This window comes from Danio aesculapii, chromosome 19 (genome assembly GCF_903798145.1).
Source record: "Danio aesculapii chromosome 19, fDanAes4.1, whole genome shotgun sequence".
In the NCBI taxonomy this organism is placed as follows: Eukaryota; Metazoa; Chordata; class Actinopteri; order Cypriniformes; family Danionidae; genus Danio; species Danio aesculapii.
This window is the reverse complement of record NC_079453.1, coordinates 1,075,948-1,103,892: the sequence shown is the minus strand read 5'-3', so window position 1 is coordinate 1,103,892 and position 27,945 is coordinate 1,075,948. Positions and strand designations below refer to the sequence as shown.

Genomic DNA, 27,945 nt, shown 5'->3' with positions numbered 1-27,945 from the left:
AAATTGAGTATTTTTACAATTTTACACCTTTGTTAATATATGCATATTATTCTCTGATCCATGACCTCATAGTTTTTATTCTAATTAGGTTTGTATTTATACTTCACATATTATTTTGACCTCAATACATCTGGAGGAAAATGACTCCCATAATAAACACTTAAATCAGCCGATATGTCATTCAGGATCACTGCTCATGTTTTTGTGGCTTCATAATACTGTACGTTTTTGGCATTCAGTGTTGGGGTAAGTTATTTAATAATATTGCTTTAGCGAAGTAACGAGTAAATGCATCACTTAACTAATGATATTTGAGTTACATTTTAAAAATGTAATGCGAGTTACTTTTTATTTTAATTAATTAGCTTTTTAAAAAATAGGCTTAGTCCTTTACTAATCAGGGGTCGCCACAGTGGAATGAACCGCCAACTTATCCAGCATATGTTTTATGCACTTCCAGCTGCAACCCAGTACTGGGAAACGCCCATACTCTCATTCACACTCATACACTACGGCCAATTTAGTTAATCAATTCCCCTATAGCGCATGTGTTTGGACTGTGGGGGAAACCAGAGCACCCGGAGGAAACCCAACATGGGGAGAACATGCAAACTCCACACAGAAATGCCTACTGACCCAGCCGGGACTTGAACCAGCAACCACTGAGCCACCATGTTGCCAACCTTATTGTTTTAAAAAATAACTCAAAAGTAACGTAACGCATCACTTACCATAAAGTAATTACTATATATAGTAACTCAATAGTAACTCAATATACCATATAGTAACTCAATATTGTAATGTATTACTTTCTGAAGTAACTTTCCCCAACACTGCAAATATTTCCCAGAATTCTTTGCTCCAGGAACACTGCCTTTAAAAATGTTTCTTGAGCAAATAAAAGTCTTAAAAGCAGATAAAAGTCTCCTTTGTATTGTCGGCTGGTTTTCCCTGAAGTGAGGACAACGTTGGCATCAAACACCACACATTGATCTCAGAAATGGACACTGATTATTGAAGCTCTACAAACCGTGTGTGTTTTTGGCATGGTTCTGCTGTAAAGTGCAAATGTTGTCTTTTTTTTTAGGCTCTACATTTCTTGTATCCCAGAATCCCCTGCGCTCTTGGTGTCGGGGCTGATGGGGAGGATGACGTCACTGCTGATGATGTCATCGAAGCGCTCCACCACACACTGCGCCGTCAGACGCGCCTCGGGGTCGTGATCCCAGCACTCCTCAATGGTGGAGCTCAGATGATGAACACCCTGAGGAAGAACCAAATATTAAAATCAATATGTATTAAAATAAACACTGATCCTAGTGGTGGAGCTCAGCTGATGAACACTCTTACAGAGAGAGAGTTTGGAGGAAAATAGATAAATAAATGATCATTTAAATTTAAAAAATGTACTTAAAAATAATTATAAATTATTTTGTTAATTACAATAAAACATTTTTAAAATTGAATTAAGATTATGAAAATAAATAAAATTATAAAAATAAATCAAGTAAAATTGTAAAATAACATGTATTTAAATAAATTAAAAAAAATGGTAATTAGTATAATAATAATTTGTTATAATATATTAATTAGAAAAAAATTACAAAACAGTAATGAATTATTAATTATGAAGTAAAATAAATAATAATTTACATTGTTGAATTGGGAAAAAAACAAGTATTTAAAAAATAAAAATTGTTGCTAACTATGAAAGAATATTTTTTAAAACTTAAAATTTATAAAAAAAAATTAAAGGCACGATGTCAAATTTGTCATTAAAATATACAAAAAATATAATTATTATAAAAAATTATTATAATATATTATAATATAATAATTTAATATCCAAATAAATCAGAATCTGCTCCATACTTTTATTTTATTGTAACTAAAACGAATATTGAGCAGGGGCGGGGTTTATTTTGGAGCTCCGCCTCGCATCTTTCACTTGCAGCAAACTAATGGTTGAAGAGGTGTGGCTGAGAATGCTTCACCCAATCAGAATGATCAGTGATAGACTGCCCATTAAGCACACCAGAGTTTGTGTGTGTGAAATTCTGTCGTGCGGCGCTGCGAAAAGGGGCGGGATTAAACAAGATGATTAGACATTAAATAAAGCGAGCGATTGCTCCATAATTTAAATTTCTGTCCAGAGAGGTCCTGTTTTGATCCTCGATCGGTCTCACGCAGTCAAGTGATGCGATTTCGCAGGTCAGAGTTCACCAAGCTTGAACTTTGCACTGCAGCGACATGCGAAACTTGACGCATGACCTTGCGTTTCCGGTCTGACGCATTAGCGTGCGTATGAATGGAAGTCTATGGGAGGAAAAGCCCAGTGTGAGCGCAGCTTTACAGAGCAGAAACTGATGGTCAGATTTTATTGAAAGATTACCATGAGAGGCGGAGCTAAAAATAAACCCCGCCCCCTACTCAATATTCCATTTCAGTTGGGAATAAATTCTGAAATAAAACTTCTGGTTCACACAGACACAGACAAAAAAAATACTTAGCTGACGTAAAACTGAAATAAACAAACTAATTATAAATGTGGTACAATTACAACATTTAAAATTAGATTAAACCTGAAATGAAGCTAAATGAAAAATGTGTGTGTGTGTGTGTGTGTGTGTGTGTGTGTGTGTGTACCGCATGTTTGCTCCAGCTGGTCGGGATCTCAGGTCTCAATCGATCTCTGATGACATCATCCTTCATGCTCTCCACACACGGGTGATCCTTCAGCTTCCCGAACGGAGGCTCATAATCACGCACATCTAAACACACACACACACAAACACATATAAATTAGGACTCTACATAGATATGATATATTTTATGCTGTATTCTATACTGTAAAAACCCTTCAGTTTCCCGAATAGTAATCACACACATCTAAAAAACGTTTGATTATTATATTTGGAATGACTGATATGAATGAAGTGTTAATGATTATTAACCAATTTAAACTATGAGAACACACACACACACACACTGCTGCTGAGCACAGATGAGCTATGTAACTGCAGTAAATGAAGATCTATTTTTGTTTGTATCGTTTTAGGTGTGTTTCCTTTGCTTTTTCACCATGTTTATATTCTTTTTCTGGAGAGTCTCATTTCTTTTAGTTTTGTTGGAATAAACTATAGATTTTAAAGTCAAAACTGCTGAAATATGCTAAAATATATGTTATAAAACAGCTATAAATATTATTAGCCCCCTTAAGAAATAATTTTTGTCTGAAATAATAATATTTTTTCTATATTTGTCTGAAAAAACCCACTGTTATATAATGACTTGCCTAATTACCCTAACTTTACCCTAATTAACATAGTTAAGCCTTTAAGTGTCACTTTAAGCTAAATACTAGAGTCTTGAAGAATATCTAGTCTAATATTATTCCCAATATGAAAGAAATGAGTTATTAAAACTATTATTTTAAAAATATGTACACTTTTTCTTCTTGGTTTATTTGTTTCTGCAATGTTGAATTTCTCCAGCAGGAGGCAGAATATGGTTTAATCTCAATGCAGTTAATCTAATCCTCATAAAGTCCTGTATATTTATATTTAAAGCACTATATTTGACTATATACACACACCTAGATGTAATATTTATTTGAACCATACTCTATAATACAGCTTCTGTTTTTCATATGTGATCATAAATATCTGTTGGCATAAAAGCTCCTTTAGTGTCAGACATTATTTACTCTGGAGCTCATTTTACTCTAGTAATTTACTCCACTAATAAAAGGTGAGAAGTGGCTCTAAACAAAGTACCACAAACTGAAAATCAAAATAAACCAGAAACACCGACTAACACAGAGGGACGTCTGCAGAAGTGCGGTGGGAAGTGTTTTCCACCAGAGTATTAACAGGTCACACCAAATACAAATTTGCTAAAAGGGATACAGCTGTGGTCAGAAGTTAACATTCATTCATTTTTCTTTGGCGTAGTCTCTTATTTATAAGGGGTCGCCACAGCGGAATGAACCATCAACTATCCCAGCATATGTTTTACACAGCGAATGCCCTTCCAGCTGCAACCCAGTACTGGGAAACACCCATACACACATTCACATACACACTCATACACTACGACCTATTTAGTTAATCAGTTCCCCTATAGCGCATGTGTTTGGACTTGTGGGGGAAACCGGAGCACCCGGAGGAAACCCACACCAACACGGGGAGAACATGCAAACTCCACACAGAAACGCCAACTGGCTTAGCCGGGACTCGAACCAGCGACCTTCTTGCTGTGAGACCACAGTGATAACCACTGAGCCACCGTGCCGCGCTTAACATTTATTTACATTATTTATTAAATAACCCATTAATTGTATTTTATTATCATCTACCCCAATCCTAAACCTGATATATGTATGATATATGAATCACAGTAATGTAAATAATATGAATTATTGTACAGTGCCACAGAAATGATGCTGTATTGATGCGAGTTTCTGCAGCTGTATCTCTTCTAGGCTTTACCCACAAACTCAGTTGATTCTGGAATAAACAGCTCAGCCTCACACTGCAGTAAAACACAAACAGGCCATGCAGGAAGTGCGCAGAGCAGAGAGAGGAAGTCAGTGGTGTAACATGACAGCTGAGCTCACAACAAAAAAGCTTCCTGTTATTGAACAAAACTTGACTGATGCATTTCTATAAATATATGTGTAATATATAAATCTATCTATCTATCTATCTATCTATCTATCTATCTATCTATCTATCTATCTATCTATCTATCTATCTATCTATCTATCTATCTATCTATCTATCTATCTATCTATCTGTCTGTCTGTCTGTCTATCAGTCTATCTATCTATCTATCTATCTATCTATCTATCTATCTATCTATCTATCTATCTATCTATCTATCTATCTATCTATCTATCTGTCTGTCTATCTATCTATCTATCTATCTATCTATCTATCTATCTATCTATCTATCTATCTATCTATCTATCTATCTATCTATCTATCTATCTATTTATCTGTCTGTCTATCTATCTATCTATCTATCTATCTATCTATCTATCTATCTATCTATCTATCTATCTATCTATCTATCTATCTATCTATCTATCTATCTATCTATCTATCTATCTATCTATCTATCTATCTATCTATCTATCTATCTATCTATCTATCTCTCTCTCTCTTTTGGTGGAGTAATTTTAATACCAATCTTTATCTAATATATATACATATATATATATTTATATTTATTTATATTTATTTATATTTATTTATTATTTACATCTGTTTTTATAATTATTGATAGTTATTTTTTACACTATACTGTTATATTTTAATTAAAAAAATTATGTAAAATTTATAATTATGACAATAATAACAACTATATATTTTAGTTGAAGAAGATTTTAAATAGATTTATTAATATTTTAAAAAAAAGAATATTTTTTATATATTTTTTATATCTTAAAATTAAAATAAATTGTCATTGTCATATTTTAATAATTATAAAACACATAGAATATTGACAGGTATATTAAATAATCATAAATACATACAATTAAATTTGTAAATATGTAAAATCAAGTCATACAATAAACAGAGTAATTATTAAATGCATGATTTATGTATATGTAACATGTTTATTAATCTTAACATTTTTGACAGTTCAGATTTTTTTTTACAAATATTGAATATAATATCTGACTTTTATATTCATCTAAATAAATGTTGCATTGAAATAATGTATATTTACGTTAATATTGCATAATATAAATAATTACAAAATCTGTGGATGAGATCAGCTGAGATGCTTCTCATACAGTGTGTGTGTGTGTGTGTGTGTGTGTGTGTGTGTGTGTGTGTGTGTGTTTGTCAAGTTGAGCTTTACTGTGCTTCTGCTACATGTGTGGACCTGCAGTGGAATGAATTGTTGTGTCTCTCAGGACCACAGTTCTACAATCATAAACATTAACACAACACTGGACTTAGGAGCGATATTAAATCTATACTAATGTAACTCACTACTAATCATACACATACATACTTAACTATACACATAACCTAAGACAGACTACACAAGTACTTTTACATCAGACAGAACAATATTTTAATATTAATAATTAATATTAATATCTTAATATTATTAAGGTTATGCAAAAGAGGTATTTGAGGTTGAAGAAAACTGGTGCAACAGGATTGTGTGGTACATTCACAAGTAAACATTGTTTTCCTTATTGAGTCCTTGTAAGACAGAGTTTAAAGTAAAGTGTGTGGTGCATATGGAGAGAAGAGTGATTCTACAGGTGGTTTGTCAAACCCACTCACCTGTGTGAGGCACACTCAAAAATGCACAATGTTTTTTCTAGATATATTGTGTGTGTGTTATATTCAGTACCTCCAGTAGCACTGCATCTGGACATGATCTCCCACAGCACCAGGGCCATGGAGTAAACATCAGCCTGCTTAAAGGACTCTGTGTTTTCCAGATCCATCCGCGACTCCAGCACTTCTGGTGCCATGTAACGCGCCGTTCCCACCTGACAAACACAAAACACACACAGAAATATTGTATAGTTTTAGTTTAAAGTTATTTATGCTACAGTGCTGTTAAATGCTTGATTCTGATTGGCTGATGGTCATTCTAAGGTGTTTGGCTATTGTCAGATAAAGGCACAGCTAAAGTAGTTCCGGCAGGTTTTGAGCACTTCACAGCTCTAAATCACTGAATTCAGCAGTCATGTTGTTCAGCAGTAATTTCATTAGTAGTTTCATTGCACATTTCAGACCCCAATTCCACTAGAGGGCGCTGTTTACATGCTTGCGAATATGAAATATATTATTTAGAGCACGTTTTGTAGTATGCTTCAGATATTTTTATTGTATATAAATAATATTAATATTAAGACTTTAATTTGGTTTTATTTTATACGTTTAATGTATTTATCAATTTAATAGCATAAATATTTTCTTTTTATTTAGAGCACATGAAGAAGCAAAATAAAATATATGCAATCATTTCTATAAATAAAGATGTATTTTTAAATATTTTTGAATCATGCATTTAATTTTTTTAAATTATTAATATAATATAATCTTCTGTATTTAAAATATTTAGTTTATTTAATTATTTTTATAATTTTACATGTATTTTATTTGCATGAATATCTAAAGAGAAAATGATTCCGTCTATATTATTCGCACGTTCACTTTCGAAAGATACTCCAGAAGTCCAATCAGAAGTCTATTATCCTTCAGCCAATCAGAATCAAGCATTAATGAAAAACATGCGTTCACCTGTCCGCTATTGGCCAGTTCTTCAGGACTCAGGCAGCTGTCGAGTCTCAAGCTGAGGCCGAAATCGCAGACGCAGCAGCTCCAGTCGCTTTTCACCAGAACATTTGAGCTCTTCAGGTCTCGGTGCGCAATCGACACTTTGGCTCTCCCGCACGGCGTCCTATCCGAGTGCAGGTGAGCCACGCCCCTTGCCAGAGACACGCTCAATCGGCACAGCTCGTCCCAGCCAATCACCTGCAGCACCAGCAGCTCCTGATGAGACAAACAAAACGTTTCAAAACTTCGAAACAATTGAACAACTTCGCAAAATGATCGAAAATGAGTGTTCGAAATACATGCTAGTGACACCTGCTGGTCAAAAACATGTTATTGCAACAAAAATTAGAACTAGAATTAACTATTTTAAACATAATAAAAACGTTTAAATCGAAAATATAACCTATAAATTATCTTCACTAATCTAATATTATTAAATATTATGTGTCTGCATAAAATGGATTCTTTTATAAAAAATAAAAAGCCTATATATTGTTATATATTGTAAAAAAAGCCAACAGGAGACTATTAACTAATGTTATTTCTTTTCATTTTACAATCGTCTAATTAAAAGTGATATAAACTCGTAAAACTGATCTGAGATGAAAACTATGAAACCAGTTTAGTGATTCACCACTAGAGGGCGAACTGAATGAAGTCGTGTGATTCATATTCATATCCAATGTGGATTTTATAGTATTACAGAGATCATCCCCCGGTTGAAACCACAAGATTTCCTCTGTAAACGCTTACGAATTGTCCTTTACACAGGTCCCCAGTGGAGAAATCTAGAATTTTCTAAACGTTTTGAGACATTAATGACGTAACGAAGTCACATGACTTGACACACTTGATACAAACCACAATTCAAAACAAACGATTCATGTCGGTAAAAATAAAATTCCAACATGTTTTATAGAAAACAGCATCTAAAGTAAAAGCGCATCTACATGTGTTTCTCTGATCTACAGGTGTTTTTACTAATTATTATTTAATTTCAGTTCATTTTATTGTGATTGTTATTAGTTCCGTTTAGTTTTTTAAATTTTGTAATTTCAATAAACAAAATATTTTTGACTACTAAAATAACCAAAATAACTTGCACCATTTTTTTAAACAAAAATAACCTTGCACCAAACCATTTCCAAAAAGACAACCATTAAAATTGTCTAAACATTTCGAAATGGTAATGACGTAACAAAGTGTGTTTACTACAATCACATGACCTTTCGTGCTCAAATCGCGCCCTTGATATGCACTCAAAGTTTATAAACTTTAATGACTTAACAAAATCATGTGACTTTGCCCACTTGATACTTACTCTGAACCACTGATCCATCAAAACCAAACTTATTTGAAACAAGATTCAAAATGTTTCTAGCTTTGCTTTGTAAACATCTGCAAATCGTCCTTTACACAGATCGCCCCCCCCAGTGTACAAACACTGAATTTTCGAAAAGTTTCAAAACAATGACGTAATGAAATCATGTGACTTCCACTGGTTCAAAACAAATGACTTATTATATTATTAAACACGCCTCGTATACATTTATTTGAGTTGGTTTTATTGTGACTGTTGTTATTCCGTTTACTAAAAAAACATTTCCAATTTTGAAACGGTAATGATGTTATGAAGAGCGTTTTATTGAAATCACATGATCTTGCCAATTTTATTCTAAATATAATTTTATTTAGGTTCAAAACGACCTCATTCAAAACAAAAGTTTCGTAAACGTTTTAAAGCTTAATGAAGCAGTGTTTTCGAAAGCAGCCATCACTACTGCTTTTCATCTGCGAATCGTCCTTTCCACAGTTCACCCCCTTGTGGAGAAAACATTGAAATGTCAAAGTTTCGAAATTTTAACCAAACAAAATCATGTGTCCGCCCAGTTGATACATGCTCCGAACAACTGATTCAAAACAAATGACTTATTATGTAGGTAAACACTATTTTATTTCAGCTAGTTTTTGGGTGACTGTGGTAAGTTTTGTAAACAAAAATGCTTTTTGACCAATATTTTTTGTTTTTGTTTATTAAAATAACCTCGTAATGTCGTAACAAAGCATGTTTACCAAAATCACATGACTTTTGCAATTTATTAAATGCTCAAATCCACTTATTCGAAACAATATTTGTTAAGGTTTTAAAGCTTAAGCTTAATGTTTCGAAAGCAAGCCACCACTACTGCATTAGACTGCAAACTGGCCTTTACACAGATCGCCCCCTAGAGGAGAAACATTGAATTTTAAAAAAATAATAAAACGGTAATGACAAGTTTCATGAACTTCCCAATTTTATACACGCTTAAAATCACTGATTCAAAACCAAAGGTTTATAAAAGTTTCGAAGCTTCATGAAGCAGTGTTTCGAAAGCAGCTATCACTACTGCATTAGACTGCAAATCGGCCATTACACAGATCGCCCCCTAGTGGAGAAACATTGGATTTTCCAAAAGTTTGAAACGGTAATGAAATTACACCTTCCCAATTTTATAGACAATTAAAATCACTGATTTGAGACCAAAGAGTCATAAAAGTTTGGCAGTCATCCCCACCTGCAGGTTTCCTCGCTCGTGATAAGCCGTGATCAGCCAATACTGTCGCTCCGCCATTCGCTCTTCTGCCGTCAGAAACTGCAGGACGTTTTCATGCCGAAGCTCGACGTCAGAGAAAATCTGCCATTCACTCTTCCACGAGGAAAACTCCTCATACGGGAAGATCTTCACCGCCACCGTCTGGAAGGAGTCTGCGCTCTGCTTCAGTTTCGCTTTATAAACATCTGCGAATCTTCCTTTTCCCACGACTCTGTCCAGCTGGATGGGCAGCAGCTCAGTGTTGTGGTTCAGGCTGTTGGCGTTGGCGGAGCTGCTGTCCGAGTGCTCTTCTGGATTCATGAAAATGTTGCACCTCTCGCTGTCCAGACTCTTCTTATTGGGGAGCTTCAGTTTGTGCTGACTCATGTAATAACAGTAGAAGACTGAGAGCAGGACGATTGTGATGAGGACAAAGACGGAGATCAGCACTGAAGCCAGACTGAACCATGATGACTCAGAGGGGTGATTGAACAGAACCACTTCTGGAGATTGTTCCAAATCTGAGCATGAGAAAAACAATAAACATTAATATATGATTAAAAAGTATGAGCGACGCGGTGGCGCAGTGGGTAGCTCTCTCGCCTCACAGCAAGAAGGTCGCTGGTTCGAGTCCCTGTCAGTTGGTGTTTCTGTGTGGAGTTTGCATGTTCTCCCTGCGTTCGCGTGGGTTTCCTCCGGGTGCTCCGGTTTCCCCCACAGTCCAAACACATGTGGTACAGGTGAATTGGTTAAGCTAAATTCTCCGTAGTGTGTGTGTGTGTGTGTGAATGAGTGTGTATGGAAAGGCATCCGCTGAGTAAAACTATGATGATGATGATGATTATTATTAGGTTGGATATTGTTTATTTATTTATTTTTTTAAAGTCTACTTTTACAATTTGACACTTGTAAACCACAGCAGAAAGTTCTAACCAGCAGGCCCATGTCATACACAGTACAGATACTTCATAAATAACCCACTATAAAATAAAAGCATTAGCGTATGCTGTGTTATTTGTTTTCACAAGCTTTAGAGATGTAACATAAATTCCGCTTTTAAATAATAGGTCACCTATAGCTTTCATCATGAGGCTGTGTTCAAAATGACATCGATGTTTTCAAAGTGCACTGCGAAGGGAGCACACATCGCTAAAACTGAACTGTAAAAATAGTTAGAAAGCAAATGACACCTAAGAGTGATGACTTTAATGCTTTTTTACTTTTAATCATTCCATCTTTGAATGTTAGAATGTTCTAAATGAATAGGGCATAGGGGGAATAAGTGGGAATAGAACACAGCCAGGAACTATGCTTCTTACTACAGCTCCAGAGGTGTAGTTGTGAGTGCTCAAGTTTGCGACGCAGTTTGCGAATGTTCGTTGGAGCGACGGATTTGGGAAACGGCAAATCAGCGAACTATGTTTGTAACAACGTAACTTGCGACCTTAGTTGGCTAACGATGGTTTTGGGAAACGCACCCCAGAGCGAGAGGTGGCAGTAATGCACCAAAAAGTTTGTTGTCAACCATCGTAGAACAGGAAGAAGAAGAAATCGTCATTCTCGCAATCATATGGCTCGTTTCCACTGACTGGTACGGTACGGTTCGGTTTGGTACGGGTCACCTTTATCAGGCTTGCGTTTCCACTACCAAGGGTACCCTTTTGGTGGGCGTGGTGTATGACAGAAAGTTTTAGTCGACGTCATTCTCGCTCGAGGAAATGTCTACAATTAAGCTGTACGGGTCACTTACATATCATATGAGAAGCACTTCACACAACACAGATGCTTCATACACATAAATACTTGTGTATAAATGTTTATTACTGACTTTTCAATGAACATGAGTTGATTATAACTGCAGATCAATGATCAGTGCGAAACAGCCTACTGTAACGTCTGTAATTATATTAAATAAATAAATAAATGAACATATATAAACACATACAGACCCTTACAGTCTCCGATATGTTATCAACTACAGAAGAACTACATACAGCAGACATTTCGTCCTTATTTAGGTTCAAAACAACACAAACTATAGCCTACAGTCATTGTAAACCTCTCATCTGTGTCTGTAATCTTCAGCAGCACATGTAGCCTCTGTTAGAGCGTAATTCAATCATTCTGAGTTCACATTAGTCCAAAAGGTGATAATAACAATAATAATTAAATAAGGCAGTGTGTTCACGTCTGCTCAAAAATAATGTGCTCCTTTATTCCGGCTTCTCCTTTGTTTCTTCACGCTTCACTCTCGCGTTTGTCAGTGTCTGACAGGATCGGGTTTCAGAAGCACATCAATAATTAAGCGCAGGTTATTATCATCAGCTCAAGAAGTTTGTTATTTCAGATATAATGTTAGACGCGCGGCGAGCGCTAGCAAGAAAGCGAAACCGCTCGCGCCTCAGACTGCCTCGTAAAAAACTATGAGGCACAGGGTAAATCTGCTCTTCTTCTTGGCTTTGTGGCTGTTTATCAAGACGACAAGGTTTGTTTGAGCCCTGATCAACCATGGCTCGTTATTATATGTATATATAACTCCGCTGTAATCTCTCGCTGTGTTTTTCAAACATGGCGGGTTTTTTGTTTTCATTCTGGCTTGTTGCGTAAGCGAATGACGTATCTCTGTAAACCAATAGCGTTCAGCTGCGCGTCTAGCTCCGCCTTTTGGTACCCTTTCTCGTGTTTGGTACCCTTTCGAAAGGGTGCTGAAAAAGTGGTATGGTACGGTTCGGTACGCTTTTTGACAGTGGAAACGGCCATAAAACCATACCAAACTCTACCGTACCACTCAGTGGAAACTGGCCTATATAGAGTTACCTTTATCGGCTAGACACCGGCCTCACAGCTCCGTGAATGTCAGTGCCATCACTTATTGATCTGCGATCGGTAAATGTAGCTTGTGTGTGGACGCTACTGCGCTACTTGACTAATAAAATAGCTTCACTACTGAAAAGCTATTGGATTTATAAAGTAGCGGCGCTACCGCCACGCTATTGAGAAATGTAGCTGCTGCCCAACACTGTGCACTGGATTCAGCGATCGCGGAAGGGTCAGATTTACATCACTTTGCTCCTGAAGACACATCTATTTTAATTTAATGTGTAGACATTTGTCCTGAAAAAACAAGACAAGATTACCAAGGCAAAACCTCACTTTTTACAGATCTTGTTTCAACATCAGATTTTCTCACACAATCGAGAGATTCAGCTTCCTGTTAATAATCTAAAACTGGCCTCAAATCATTTCTGATAGATAATAAACAGGCGCCAGTGAGTGGTGTTTTCCTCGTGTGAGTTTCCCAGACTGCTTCACATTACTGTAATCACACAGTAAAACAGACACACAGTTGAGCTGTGATCTTCAGACAGGAAACCACACACACACACACACACACACACTGTCTCTATCTCTCCCTCAGACACACACACTGTGTCTCTATCTCTCCCTCAGACACACACACACACTGTCTCTATCTCTCCCTCAGACACACACACACTGTGTCTATCTCTCCCTCAGACACACACACACTGTCTCTATCTCTCCCTCAGACACACACACACTGTCTCTATCTCTCCCTCAGACACACACACACTGTCTCTATCTCTCCCTCAGACACACACACACTGTCTCTATCTCTCCCTCAGACACACACACACTGTCTCTATCTCTCCCTCACACACACACACACTGTCTCTATCTCTCCCTCAGACACACACACACTGTCTCTATCTCTCCCTCAGACACACACACACTGTCTCTATCTCTCCCTCAGACACACACACACTGTCTCTATCTCTCCCTCACACACACACACTGTCTCTATCTCTCCCTCACACACACACACACACACACACACTGTTTATTTCAGTGGGAGTTTTACTCATTTATTTTTAGAAATTTTTGTTTAATATTCATTCTTAGTGAGGCGACACAGTGGCGCAGTGGTTAGCACTGTCGCCTTACAGCTAGAAGGTCGCTGGTTCGAGCCCTGGCTTAGTCATTTGGCAGTTCTGTATGGAGTTTGCATGGTCTCCCCGTGTTCGTGTGGGTTTCCTCAGGGTGCTCCGGTTTCCCCTACAGTACAAACACATGCGCTATAGGGGAATTGTAAACTAAATTAGTGTATGAGTGTGACTGAATGTGTATGGGTGTTTCCCAGTGATTGGGTTGCAGTTGGAAGGGCATCCACTGAATAAAACACATACGCTAAATAAGTTGGTGGTTCATTCCGCTGTGGTGACCCCAGATTATGGAATGGAATGAACCACCAACTATTCCAGCATATGTTTTTACACAGCACATGCCCTTCCAGCTGCAACCCAGTACTGGGAAAGACCCATACACTACGTCCAATTTAGTTCATCAGTTCCCCTATAGTGCATGTGTTTGGACTGTGGGGGAAACCGGAGCACCAGGAGTAAACCCACGCAAACACGGGAAAAACATGCAAACTCCACACAGAAACGCCAACTGGTCCAGCCGAGGCTCGAACCAGCGACCTTCTTGCTGTGAGGAGTGTATATTTACCATTCTACTCATCTACAACGCTGCCAGTGTGAGTGCAGGGCTCAGTTTTACTCATGTGAGGTTTACCGTGGTTAAAAACGAGGCGATCATTGCACTCCTCATCATTACAGGAGCAGATGTACAAGTCCTCCTCCACCTTCTTCATCTGACAGACGCTGCTCTGAGAATCCGTCAGATTGTGGCCGTGAAACAACAGCGCTGGATTGTGACACACCGTCTCTATGCTGGAGTTTCCTCCGTTACTCCTCCTGAAACACACACACACACACACACACACACACACATCACCACATATACACACACACATATATGAACACACATACATAAACACACACCATCATGTGTGTGTGTGTGCGTGTGCGTGTGTGTGTGTGTGTGTGTGTGTGTGTGTGTGTGTGTGTGTGTGTGTGTGAGTGTAGTTTTGATTCTCAGTTTCTCTGAGCTGAACTATTTCCTGCAGGATTGTCTGGAAGTCAGGCAGGATTTCCTGTGTGGCAGTGAAGCCATTTCCTGATTAACACTGCTGTGATCTTTCAGACTGAACCAACACACCACACACACACACACACACACACACACACACACACACGCAGACACACACACAAACAGACACACACACACACACACACAAGTTTGTAATGTTTTTTGTCTGTGTAGTGTATTTCTAAGTGATTTTAAATGCAGTGTGTGTTTTGTTGATACAGTGTGTTGTGTTGATGCGGTGTGTGTCGTGTTTATGCAGTGTGTGTTTGTTGATGCAGTATGTGTGGTGTTGATGCAGTGTGTGTTTGTTGATGCAGTGTGGGTTGTGTTGATGCAGTGTGGATTGTGTTGATACAGTGTGTGTTGTGTTGATGCGGTGTGTGTCGTGTTTATGCAGTGTGTGTTTGTTGATGCAGTATGTGTCGTGTTGATGCAGTGTGTGTTTGTTGATGCAGTGTGGGTTGTGTTGATGCAGTGTGGATTGTGTTGATGCAGTGTGTGTCGTGTTGATGCAGTGTGTGTCGTGTTGATGCAGTGTGTGTCGTGTTTATGCAGTGTGTGGTGTTGATGCAGTGTGTTGTGTTGATGCAGTGTGCTGTGTTCAGTGATGCAGTGTGTGTTGTGTTCGGTGATGCAGTGTGTGCCGTGTTTATGCAGTGTGTGTTTGTTAATGCAGTGTGTGTCATGTTGATGCGGTGTGTTGTGTTCGGTGATGCAGTGTGGATTGTGTTGATGCAGTGTGTGTTGTGTTGATGCAGTTTGTTGTGTTGATGCAGTGTGCTGTGTTCAGTGATGCAGTGTGGGTTGTGTTGATGCAGTGTGGATTGTGTTGATGCAGTGTGTGTCGTGTTGATGCAGTGTGGATTGTGTTGATGCAGTTTGTTGTGTTGATGCAGTGTGCTGTGTTCAGTGATGCAGTGTGTGTCGTGTTGATGCAGTGTGTGGTGTTGATGCAGTGTGTGTTTGTTGATGCAGTGTGTTGTGTTCAGTGATGCAGTGTGTGTCGTGTTTATGCAGTGTGTGTTTGTTAATGCAGTGTGTATCATGTTGATGCAGTGTGTGTTATGTTTATGCAGTGTGTGTTGTGTTGATGCAGTGTGTGTCGTGTTTATGCAGTGTGTGTCATGTTTATGCAGTGTGTGTCGTGTTTATGCAGTGTGTTGTGTTGATGCAGTGTGTTGTGTTGATGCAGTGTGTGTCGTGTTGATGCAGTGTCTGTTGTGTTCAGTGATGCAGTGTGTGTTGTGTTGATGCAGTGTGTATCATGTTGATGCAGTGTGTGTTATGTTTATGCAGTGTGTTGTGTTGATGCAGTGTGTGTCGTGTTTATGCAGTGTGTGTCGTGTTTATGCAGTGTGTGTCGTGTTTATGCAGTGTGTTGTGTTGATGCAGTGTGTTGTGTTGATGCAGTGTGTGTCGTGTTTATGCAGTGTGTGTCGTGTTTATGCAGTGTGTTGTGTTGATGCAGTGTGTTGTGTTGATGCAGTGTGTGTCGTGTTTATGCAGTGTGTGTCGTGTTTATGCAGTGTGTTGTGTTGATGCAGTGTGTTGTGTTGATGCAGTGTGTGTCGTGTTTATGCAGTGTGTGTCGTGTTTATGCACTGTGTTGTGTTGATGCAGTGTGTGTCGTGTTTATGCAGTGTGTGTTGTGTTTATGCAGTGTGTGTTGTGTTGATGCAGTGTATGCTATGTTGATGTAGTGCGGGTTGTTAATGCAGTGTGTTGTGTTCAGTGATGCAGTGTGTGTCGTGTTGATGCAGTATGTGTTGTGTTGATGCAGTGTGTGTTGTGTTGATGCAGTGTGTGTTGTGTTGATGCAGTGTGTGTTGTGTTGATGCAGTGTGTGTTGGTTTCTGCAGTGTGTGTGTAGTGTTCATGCAGTGTGTTGTGTTGATGCGTACCAGGCGCTAGCGCAGACCTCGTCCGGCGTCTCACAGATGGCGTTTATGATGCAGGCGGACTCACACACACCACTGGCGTTACACACCGAAGACTCAACATCACAAAACTTACAGTTCTGGTTGAGTTTGAAGCCTCTGCTGGAGTTTGTCTTCGACACTGTAAACACACACACACACACACACACACACATTCATGCTGTCATTCTAACAATATCTACAATATGTAGGAAAAACTGACATTCTGTGCAGATGAGAGTTATCGCTGAACAGCATAAACGCAGTACAAACGCATATTTCTAAAAGACAAAAGGTGTATTAATATTAATATTTCATCTGCAGATCTACTAAATTAAGTGTCGGTGCATTTAAAGACGGTCTGGAGTCAGGAAAATGTACAATATACCTTCCATAGTTCAATAGCATGATATTACACACTTCATAAAAGAACATTAGTAGTATATAATCTATAGTATTACATTAGTTAGTATAAATAGTAGTATACATGGTAGTACACACTTCATAAAAGAATGTTAGAAGTATATACTATTTGCGATTTGTCTCACACACACATATACACACTCCCTTTCTTTCTCTCTCTCACACACACACACGTCTCAGTATACTCACATTTCTCCTGCTCAGTGAGTTTGTGCAGCAGTGGGTTTTGGTTGCACTGGTCTTTTGTACAGCCACACACACGCATGTGTCTTTTGTGTACGTGTTGTTCCTGCAACACACACTCCGAGCTGAAATAATCCCGCAACATCACATCGTGCAGAAGCTTCAACGGGTCATGACATAAAGTCTCCATCATCACCGGTCCTGCATCTCTCCACCTTAAAATACGCACATATACACACACCGTCAGCAGCTGAACACACACATATGTGTCCTGCAGCGTCCCAGAATGCAATCTGCTCAATTGTTCATTTACAATATTTAAAAGCTTGAGGTTAATAAGATTTTATTTGGGGATGGAAATTAAAGAAATAATTATGTTTACACAATCATCAATGATCTATTCACAATTTTATTTCAATATTATTATTATTGAAACAATAATTTTGAAAAAAAAATACATCAAATGCAAAAATGTTTTATAATAATAATAATAATAATAATAATAATAATAATATAATAATAATAATAATAATAATAATATAATAATAATAATAATAATATAATAATAATAATAATATAATAATAATAATAATAATAATAATAATAATAATATAATAATAATAATAATAATAATAATAATAATAATATAATAATAATAATAATAATATAATAATAATAATAATAATATAATAATAATAATAATAATAATATAATAATAATAATAATAATAATAATAATATAATAATAATAATAATAATAATAATAATAATATAATAATAATAATAATAATAATAATAATAATAATAATAATATAATAATAATAATAATAATAATAATAATAATATAATAATAGTAATAATAATAATAATAATAGTAATAATAATAATAATAATATAATAATAATAATAATATAATAATAATAATAATATAATAATAATAATAATAATAATAATAATAATAATAATAATAATATAATATTAATAATAATAATAATAATGTTTAAATCATTAGAATAAACAAGCAATACCAGTGCACTGCTGCGTGCTTATACTGTATTTTGCATACTGTCTCCAGATTAATTATGCTGTTTTAATAACATAGTCAGCTTATTTACAACGTTAGCTTATTTTGAGCTGTTGTTGCTGAATCAGAAAGAAAGTGAAACAAGCTCATGCTGCAGTTTCTCTTTCCCTGTAATAATCGTCACAAACAAAACTACAACACCCATAATGCAACAGTGCACATGCTCACTTGTGTTAGAAATCCATCTGTGTTCTGGTACTCTAAAGAACTATAAATCTTAAACACTGAGAACTTATTGACAATGTAAGAAAACACTGAGCTTCATTCACTATTCCCTACATTAGTCCATTAGTACACTTGAAGGAGTGAATAAAATGAGTGAGTGAATTCGAGCACTACTGAGTGCACAGAGGGGATGCCTTTGTGTAATTCTGACTTTTTGGTCTGACTCATAGAGTATATACATAAATAAGTGCATTGTGTATAAGTGCATAACTATCTAGTGTATAAGTGCATAACTACCTAGTGTATAAGGGTATAGTGTATAAGTGTATAGTGTATAAGTGGATAGAGTATAGTGTATAAGTGCATAACTATCTAGTGTATAAGTGCATGGTGTATAGTGTATAAGTGGATAGTGTATAAGTGGATAGAGTATAGTGTATAAGTGCATAGTATATAAGTGTGTAGTGTATACGTGCATGGTATATAGTGTATAATTGTATACTGTATAAGTGCACAGAGTATAGTGTATAAGTGCATAGTATATAAGTGCAAAGAGTATAGTGTATAAGTGCATAGTATATAAGTGCAAAGAGTATAGTGTATAAGTGCATAGTATATAAATGCACAGTGTAGTGTATAAGTGCATAGAGTATAGTGTATATGTACATAACTATCTAGTGTATAAGTGCATAGTATATAGTGTATAATTGTAAAGTGTATAAGTGCATAGAGTATAGTGTATAAGTGCATAGTATATAAGTGCGTAGTGTAGTGTATAAGTGCATAGTATATAAGTGCGTAGTGTATAAGTGCATAGAGTATAGTGTATAGGTACATAACTATGTAGTGTATAAGTGCATGGTATATAGTGTATAATTGTATAGTGTATAAGTGCACAGAGTATAGTGTATAAGTGCATAGTATATAAGTGCGTAGTGTAGTGTATAAGTGCATAGAGTATAGTGTATAGGTACATAACTATGTAGTGTATAAGTGCATGGTATATAGTGTATAATTGTATAGTGTATAAGTGCATAGTATATAAATGCAAAGAGTATAGTGTATAAGTGCATAGAGTATAGTGTATAGGTACATAACTATGTAGTGTATAAGTGCATGGTATATAGTGTATAATTGTATAGTATATAAGTGCAAAGAGTATAGTGTATAAGTGCATAGTATATAAATGCAAAGAGTATAGTGTATAAGTGCATAGAGTATAGTGTATAGGTACATAACTATGTAGTGTATAAGTGCATGGTATATAGTGTATAATTGTATAGTGTATAAGTGCATAGTATATAAGTGTGTAGTGTATACGTGCATGGTATACAGTGTATAATTGTATAGTGTATAAGTGCACAGAGTTTAGTGTATAGGTACATAACTATGTAGTGTATAAGTGCATAATATATAGTGTATAATTGTATAGTGTATAAGTGCATAGAGTATAGTGTATAAGTGCATAGTATATAAGTGCGTAGTGTAGTGTATAAATGCATAGAGTATAGTGTATAGGTACATAACTATGTAGTGTATAAGTGCATGGTATATAGTGTATAATTGTATAGTGTATAAGTGCACAGAGTATAATTGTATAAGTGCATAGTATATAATATATAGTGTATAATTGTATAGTGTATAAGTGCATAGTGTAGTATATACGTGCATAGTTTATAATTGCATAGTGTAAAAGTGCATAGGGTATAGTGTATAGTGTAAAAGCGCATAGGGTATTGTGTATAGGTGCATAGTGTACAAGTACGTAGTGTATAAGTGCATATTGTAGTATGGTGTTTAAGTGCATAGTGTATAAGTGCTTGGAGTATAGTGTATGAGTGCGTAGTGTTGAAGTGTATAGTGTAAAAGTGCATAGAGAATAGTGCATAAGTAGATAGTAAATAAGTGTATAGTGTATAAGTGTATGCATAAGTGCATAGTAAATAGTGTATAAGTGCATAGTAGATAAGTGCATAGATATAGTGTATAAGTGCATAGTGTATAAGTGCATAGATATAGTGCATAAGTGTATAAGTGCATAGTGTATAAGTGCACATCATAGAAGTACATAGTAAATAGTGTATCAGTGCATAGTGCATAAGTGCATAGTGTACAAAACATAACAAAACACAAACATAGTGTATAAGTGCAAAGTGTGTTTTTTGGAAAGCAGCTTAGGTCTTGTACTGCAGATGAGCGAGTTCAGACATGTGTGTGTGTGTGTGTGACTGGAGTATTGCTCATACCAGACGGCGGCGCAGACGTCCCGCTCATTCACACACACTGTAGACTCACTGCAGTTGGAGAAGCACTGATTTGACACACAGTTGACTAGATGAGGCTTACAGGAGCTACAGATGCGGAGATCAGCAGTGCAGAGAAGAGCTGCAGAAACATCAGAGAACATCAGTTTATATGTACACACACACACACACACACACACACATACACACACACACACACACACGCACACACATACAGATGATCGATTAGTTATTGTGCTATTATTATTATTAGTTATTATTACGTTATTATTGGTTATTAAGTGATTTGTTATTATCATTTTGTTACCAGAGAACATCAGTTTGTATGTTCACTCATCAACATCAACACACAGCCAGAAGTTTTAACCCCAAACAGATGTTTTAATTTACAAAAACATTTCTACAGCATGAAGCATGATGTCAGTGTCTCTACATTCAGCTCAACACGCCAGAAAATAAACACAAACACATGCGGCCGCAGAGACTGATGTGATCTCCAGATTACCACGATCAGATGAGACTATAGTCAGCATCCCATAAACACACACACACATACAAGTGTTACAAATATAGAGTCATAAATACTAAACAGTAATAAAACTGTGACATATATATATCACTCTATATATATAACTCTCTCTCTCTCTCTCTCTCTCTCTCTCTCTATATATATATATATATATATATATATATATATATATATATATATATATATATATATATATATATATATATATATATATAGAGAGAGAGAGAGAGAGAGAGAGAGAGAGTTATATATAGAGAGTGATTATATATATATATATATATATATATATATATATATATATATATATATATATATATATAGAGAGAGAGAGAGAGAGAGAGAGAGAGTTATATATATAGAGTGATTATATATATATATATATATAGAGAGAGAGAGAGAGAGAGAGTTATATATATAGAGTGATTATATATATATATATATATATATATATAATTATATATAATTATATAATGCAGAGAAAACATTAGCCTTTATTTAATTAAATGTTAATTAAATTAACAACCCCCAAAGTACCACAGAAAGTTATTATGACTTAGTTAAACTGTTCCCACATGAAAAAATAGCAACTTATAATAATAAACACTAGTCTTTTTGAACCATACTATAGTAAAGTGTATTATATTGTATATATTAGTATATCCAACACTTTACTATAATATATTAACTATATTGAACTGATATAGTGAACTCTAATAAATATTGTAGTTTTTACTACAGTAAACTATGATGTATTGTAGTATAATATACCATAGCTATAGTTGTAGAAAACTCCAGTATTGGTTCATTTGTTTATTTAAGCCTACTATAGTTGTTGTATTAGCATGGTGACTCGATTATTTCAAGCTCAAAAACACTATAAATAACTATAATATATATATTTTTAATATGTGGAATGCTAGATTTAAACAATATTTCACAATAATATTAGTAACGCTCCAGAGTTTTACTGTAGAAACACTAACTCGCGCAAAAAATAACATCAACATGTTTGTTTTTATATATAAAGTCATTAGTAACAGATAGACAATACTACAATGGAATGTATTTTTACTGTATATATTATAGTATATCAAACACTTATTATAAATGCTCCAGCAAACTGTAACATTAAAGATAGCGAACTGATAACCAACATAGTTACTCTAATAAATATTGTTGTAGGGTTACGGTTAGCTATACTTTAGTTTTTACTACGGTAAACGGTGGTGTACTGTATTATAATATAGCTATAGTTGTAGAAAACTACAATATTTATTAATTTGCTTATATTAGCCTATTATAGTTGTTGTATTAGCATGGCGACTCGATTATTTCAAGTTTAAAAGCACTATAAATAACTATAATATAAATTTTTAATATGTGGAATGCTAGATTTAAACAATTTCTCACAATAATATTAGTAACGCTCCAGAGTTTTACTGTAGAAACACTAACTCGCGCAAAAAATAACATCAACATGTTTGTTTTATATTTAAGATAATCATTAACAGGTAGACAATACTAAAGTAAAATCATTAACAGGTAGACAAAACTATAGTAAAATGTACTTTATTGTATATAGTATATCAAACACTTTGCTTATGAATGCTCAGCATACTGTAATATTAAATATAGCGAACTGATAATCTAGTGAACGCTAATAAATATTGTTGTGAGGTTAGGGTTAGCTGTACTTTAGTTTTTACTACAGTAAACGTTGTATTGTAGTACAATATAGCTTTAATTGTAGAAAACTACAGTCTTGGTTCATGTGTTTATATTAGCCAACTATAGTTGTTGTATTAGCATGGCGACTCGATTAATTTAAGTGTAAAAGCTCTATAAATTACTATTATTATTATTTTGTAATGTAAAAAATCCTATATTTAAACAACATCTCACAGTAATATTAGTAACGCATAGTTTTACGGTAGAAACAATAACTCCAGCTAAAAATAACAACAACACGTGTTGATTTATATAAAGTTAACAGTAGCGCTGTATTAATGTTAAACTGTTAAGCTATCAAACACACGTGGGAACTCGCGCACGAGGAGATGAGAATCACACCACTGCTGTCTGACAGGTTGGCACACTGATAAATAAATAAACAAATAACAGTACTAGCCTAATAATGAATATATTTCCACTCAAAGTTTTGACGCGTAGTTTTGAGCGCGCTCCCGCACACCGAGCGCGCGCTATTGAAACGAGACAGAAGCGGAAACTCACCAGACGTGAGAAACACGAGAAGAACCGAACCGGAGCCGAAGCCCGGCGGACCGAGCCGCTCCATCACCGATACCGACCGCGCCACTGTCCGCCGCCCGAGGCTCTGAAAGCGGCTGTCACAGCGACTGATCTGCCTCTGAGCGGAGGATCAGGACTCACTGACAGGAAATGTTGAAGAGGAGGAGACGCGCTGTTCCTGGTTCATTTTCTCAAACCCACAACACTCAAGTGTGTAGTTCCCTATAACTAGACTGCAGCCTTGGTGAGCACACTACATCATCCTAATGAATCTAGTGAGTTCAGACACACCCCAACACCTTAACAACAGAAAAACACATCAAAAAGTGCAAAACGTCAAAGTCTTGACGTCTATTTGACATCCACACATTGACGCCATTTTGACCAACCGCCAAAATAGCGACACAAAAAGTTAGTAATAAGATTTTTCCCATCTATTTCTTATCTTTTTTTCTCTCTTTCTTTCGTTCTTTCTCTCTCGAATACGAAAATATATATATTAATCCAATTGGTTTGCTTACTCCTATACACATTGTCACACACACAGATGTTGACAGTCAGTTTATGTTATATATTGGTTATATGTATACTTCTATGTAAATATTGTCATATCCCGTTAGCTCAATTAATTTAAAAAAAACTAAAATTGCTGGGTTATTTCAATTGAAGTAATGTGGACAAACCCTAATGTTGGGTTATATTTGGGGTATTTTTGAAATTTTATTATTATTATAATAATTTTTTCAGTTCTTTTCTTAAAATTGGGTTTGAATAACCCAGCATGTTTTATGTTGGGTTCAATATGGAATAAACCCAACTCTGGGTTAATTTTGTCAATAAAATTAAAATGACACATATAACTCAATGGTTGTGTTTGTCCATAATTCACAGGCATTAAATTAACATTATTAAATAAACTTAACACCTATTTAGTTTAAAAGAATGTTTTTGTAAACAATTGTTGGGTCAATAATATGGACAAACCCAACCATTGGGTTAAAAAGTGTGATTTATTTATTCATTCATTTTCTTTTCGGCTTAGTCCCTTTATTAATCAGGGGTCGCCACAGCAGAATGAACTGCCAACTTATCCAGCATATGTTTTACGCAGCGGATGCCCTTCCAGCCGCAACCCATCACTGGGAAACATCCACACACACTCATTCACACACATACACTATGGACAATTTAGCCTACCCAATTCCCCTATAGCGCATGTGTTTGGACTGTGGGGAAACCGGAGCACCCGGAGGAAACCCATGCCAACTCCACAAAGAAATGCCAACTGACCCAGCGACCTCAAAGCGACCTTCTTGCTGTAAGGCGGTCGTGCTACCCACTGCGCCACCGTGACGCTAGTGTGATTTAAATTTAATAAAAAAGTCAACATTGGGTTTTTCCATATTTGACCCAACACTGAGTTACAACAACCAAACATTTTAGTTAGTTTCACTTTGATGTTTTATGATATTAAACTAAACTTTGACTTGGTAATGTTACTGTAAAGTGACTAAGTTACTGTATGAAAATATTTTTATTAATAACAACAAACAATAAATAAATAAATTACACAAATTAGACTCAAGTTAGTTTAGCTATCATAAGGTTATAGAAGCATTCGTATATTCACTATACAGTGATTCTCAAAAAAGCAAACCATGTATAAACAGTGATGCAAAATATGTATTGTAGAAATGGTCATATTTTGAGTTCGGTATTCTTGGGTTTGTTATTATTGGCCATTGGGCTAGAAAATCTGGCATCCCTGCCCAGTTTGCACTGAAAAACAAGCCTGAAATGAGCCAAAATGCCGTTTTTTTTGCCTTCAGGATTGCTGTGTGCCGTACGGATGCTGTTTATACTGTCTCTCAGATCAGACTCTCTTCCTGGAAATCAGTGCAGAGCTTGCGAAACGTGTGTGTTTTTCCTTCTGAGACGGTCAGCTCATCTAGACAGCCGGCTGCACTTTTACCAGCTTTACTGGAAGTGAAGCAGATCTCCAGAAAAACAAATGCACATAATTCTGCATCTGTTTCACGTCTCTCTCACTGCTGAAACATCTGCATAGCGAATAACAGTGTCTACAGCCTGATGTAATACAGCTGTTTTATCAGCTCACACTGCATTTCTGGACATTTAATGAATATATAAATATCCAATCAACCAAAGAATCTTTTCAGTTTTTTTATTAAATAATTAATTAATTATTGTGTGTCAATTATTTTATTAATGAACTATTTTTTTGTGTAATTAAATAAAATAACCATTTAAATTATTATTTATTTATTTAATCAATTATTACAAATATTTTTAAATTAAATTAACACAATTAAATTAAATAAAAATTAATAAATGAATATAAAACTGTATTAAATTAAATCACTAATTAAATTTAATTAACATGTTTAAATTTAAATTAAATTAAAAATTTAATTAATGTTCTTAATAATTGTGTATTTGTTTGATCTGTGTTTTAGTGACGATTAAATAAACGATCTGGTCAGATCAGATTGTGTTAAATGTACAGTAATGAAAAACACACACTAATGCTCACACTCTTCTACTGTCTGTGGTGATTTATATCTCTCCATCTGCACTTCCTGTATTTTGGTGTCTATCACCATGGAAACCAGACCTACATTTTTGGGATGTCTGAAATCAGAGTGATTTAAAAGCGTGTCAGAACATGTTCAGATGGCGCACACACACAAACACACACACACACACACACACACACGCACACACACACACACACTATTGTTTCCACAGGAAAGTGATATCTCACACACTAACAGATCTAGATTGTTAACTGATTCCCAATAGTGTATTTAATTCAAATTTGATTACATTAATTAACCCAACAATGGGTTACAACAACATTGCATTGGTTAAAAATAAAATAGTTACTGTGCTGACTTTGTTTAAATAGTTATTGTTTATTGGTGCTGTATAAAATGCTGAAATTGCCATTTAAAGTTTGTTTATATGCATATAGCTGTCATCAGAATATTAGAGCATCAAGGAGAAGAAATATATATCATTAATATTATTATTATTATTATTATTATTATTATTATTATTATTATTATTATTATTATTATTATTATTGGTGATTATTATATTATTGGTATGATAATAATAGAAGTAGTGGTAATTTTTTTTAATTGATTATTAATAAATTATAAAAAAATAAATTAATTAATTAATAATGATAATAAATAATATTAATAATAAATAATAGCATTACATCGAAATAATAATCATAGTAATAATAATAATAATAATAATAATAATAAATAATAAAATAAATAGATATGTACATAAAATTAATATGCATAGTAAAATAAATAAATAATATTAATAATAATAATACATAATAATGATAATAATGGTAGTAAATAATCATAGTAATAATAATAACAAAAGATAAAACAAATAAATGTACATATATTAAATAATCATAGTAACACTAAATAAGTAAACAATATTGATAATAATACATAATAATAATAATCATAGTAATAATAATAAATAAGTAAATATGTACATAAATAAAATAATCATAGTAATAATACATAAATAACTAATATTAATAATAATAATACATAATAATGATAATTATAGTAATAATAATAACAATAATAAATAAATATGTACATTAAATTAAATAATCATAGTAATACTAAATAAATAAATAATATTAATAATAATAATACAAATCATAATAAATAATTATAGTAATAATAATAAATAAAACATGTACATAAATAAATAAATAATCTTAGTAATACTAAATAAATGAATAATATTAATAATAATAATACATTATAAAATAATGATAATAAATAATTATAGTAATAATAATAATAAATAAATAAATGAAATAAATATATACATAAATAAAATTAAATAATCATAGTAATACTAAATAAATGAATACTATTAATAATAATACATAATAAAATAATGATAATAAATAATTATAGTAATAATAATAATAATAAATAAATAAATATATACTTAAATAATCATAGTAATACTAAATAAATAATATTAAATAAATAAATAATATTAACAATAATACATAATAATAATAATGGTAAATAATAATAGTAATAATAATAAATATAATATGTACATAAATCAAATAAATAATCATAGAAATATTAAATAAATATTATTAGTATTATTAATAATAATATTATTAATAATAATAACATCAATTTATTAATTAAT

At 34.4% G+C, this 27,945-nt stretch overlaps 1 protein-coding gene across 1 annotated transcript; it reads right to left on the bottom strand.

Moving 5' to 3' along the window:
- Nucleotides 1-108: 108 nt before the first annotated feature.
- On the bottom strand, nt 109-23,957 carry tgfbr2a (transforming growth factor beta receptor 2a). The gene is made up of 10 exons (XM_056480087.1): nt 23,692-23,957; nt 20,913-21,051; nt 17,425-17,633; nt 16,798-16,954; nt 14,480-14,661; nt 9,869-10,407; nt 7,278-7,529; nt 6,379-6,520; nt 2,647-2,771; nt 109-1,264 (listed from the first exon to the last, which is right to left on the bottom strand). Exons 1-10 carry the CDS (start codon nt 23,753-23,755, stop codon nt 1,091-1,093), a joined length of 1,983 nt encoding a protein of 660 aa, XP_056336062.1. The 5' UTR covers nt 23,756-23,957; the 3' UTR covers nt 109-1,090.
- Between the last annotated feature and the right edge of the window lie 3,988 nt (nt 23,958-27,945).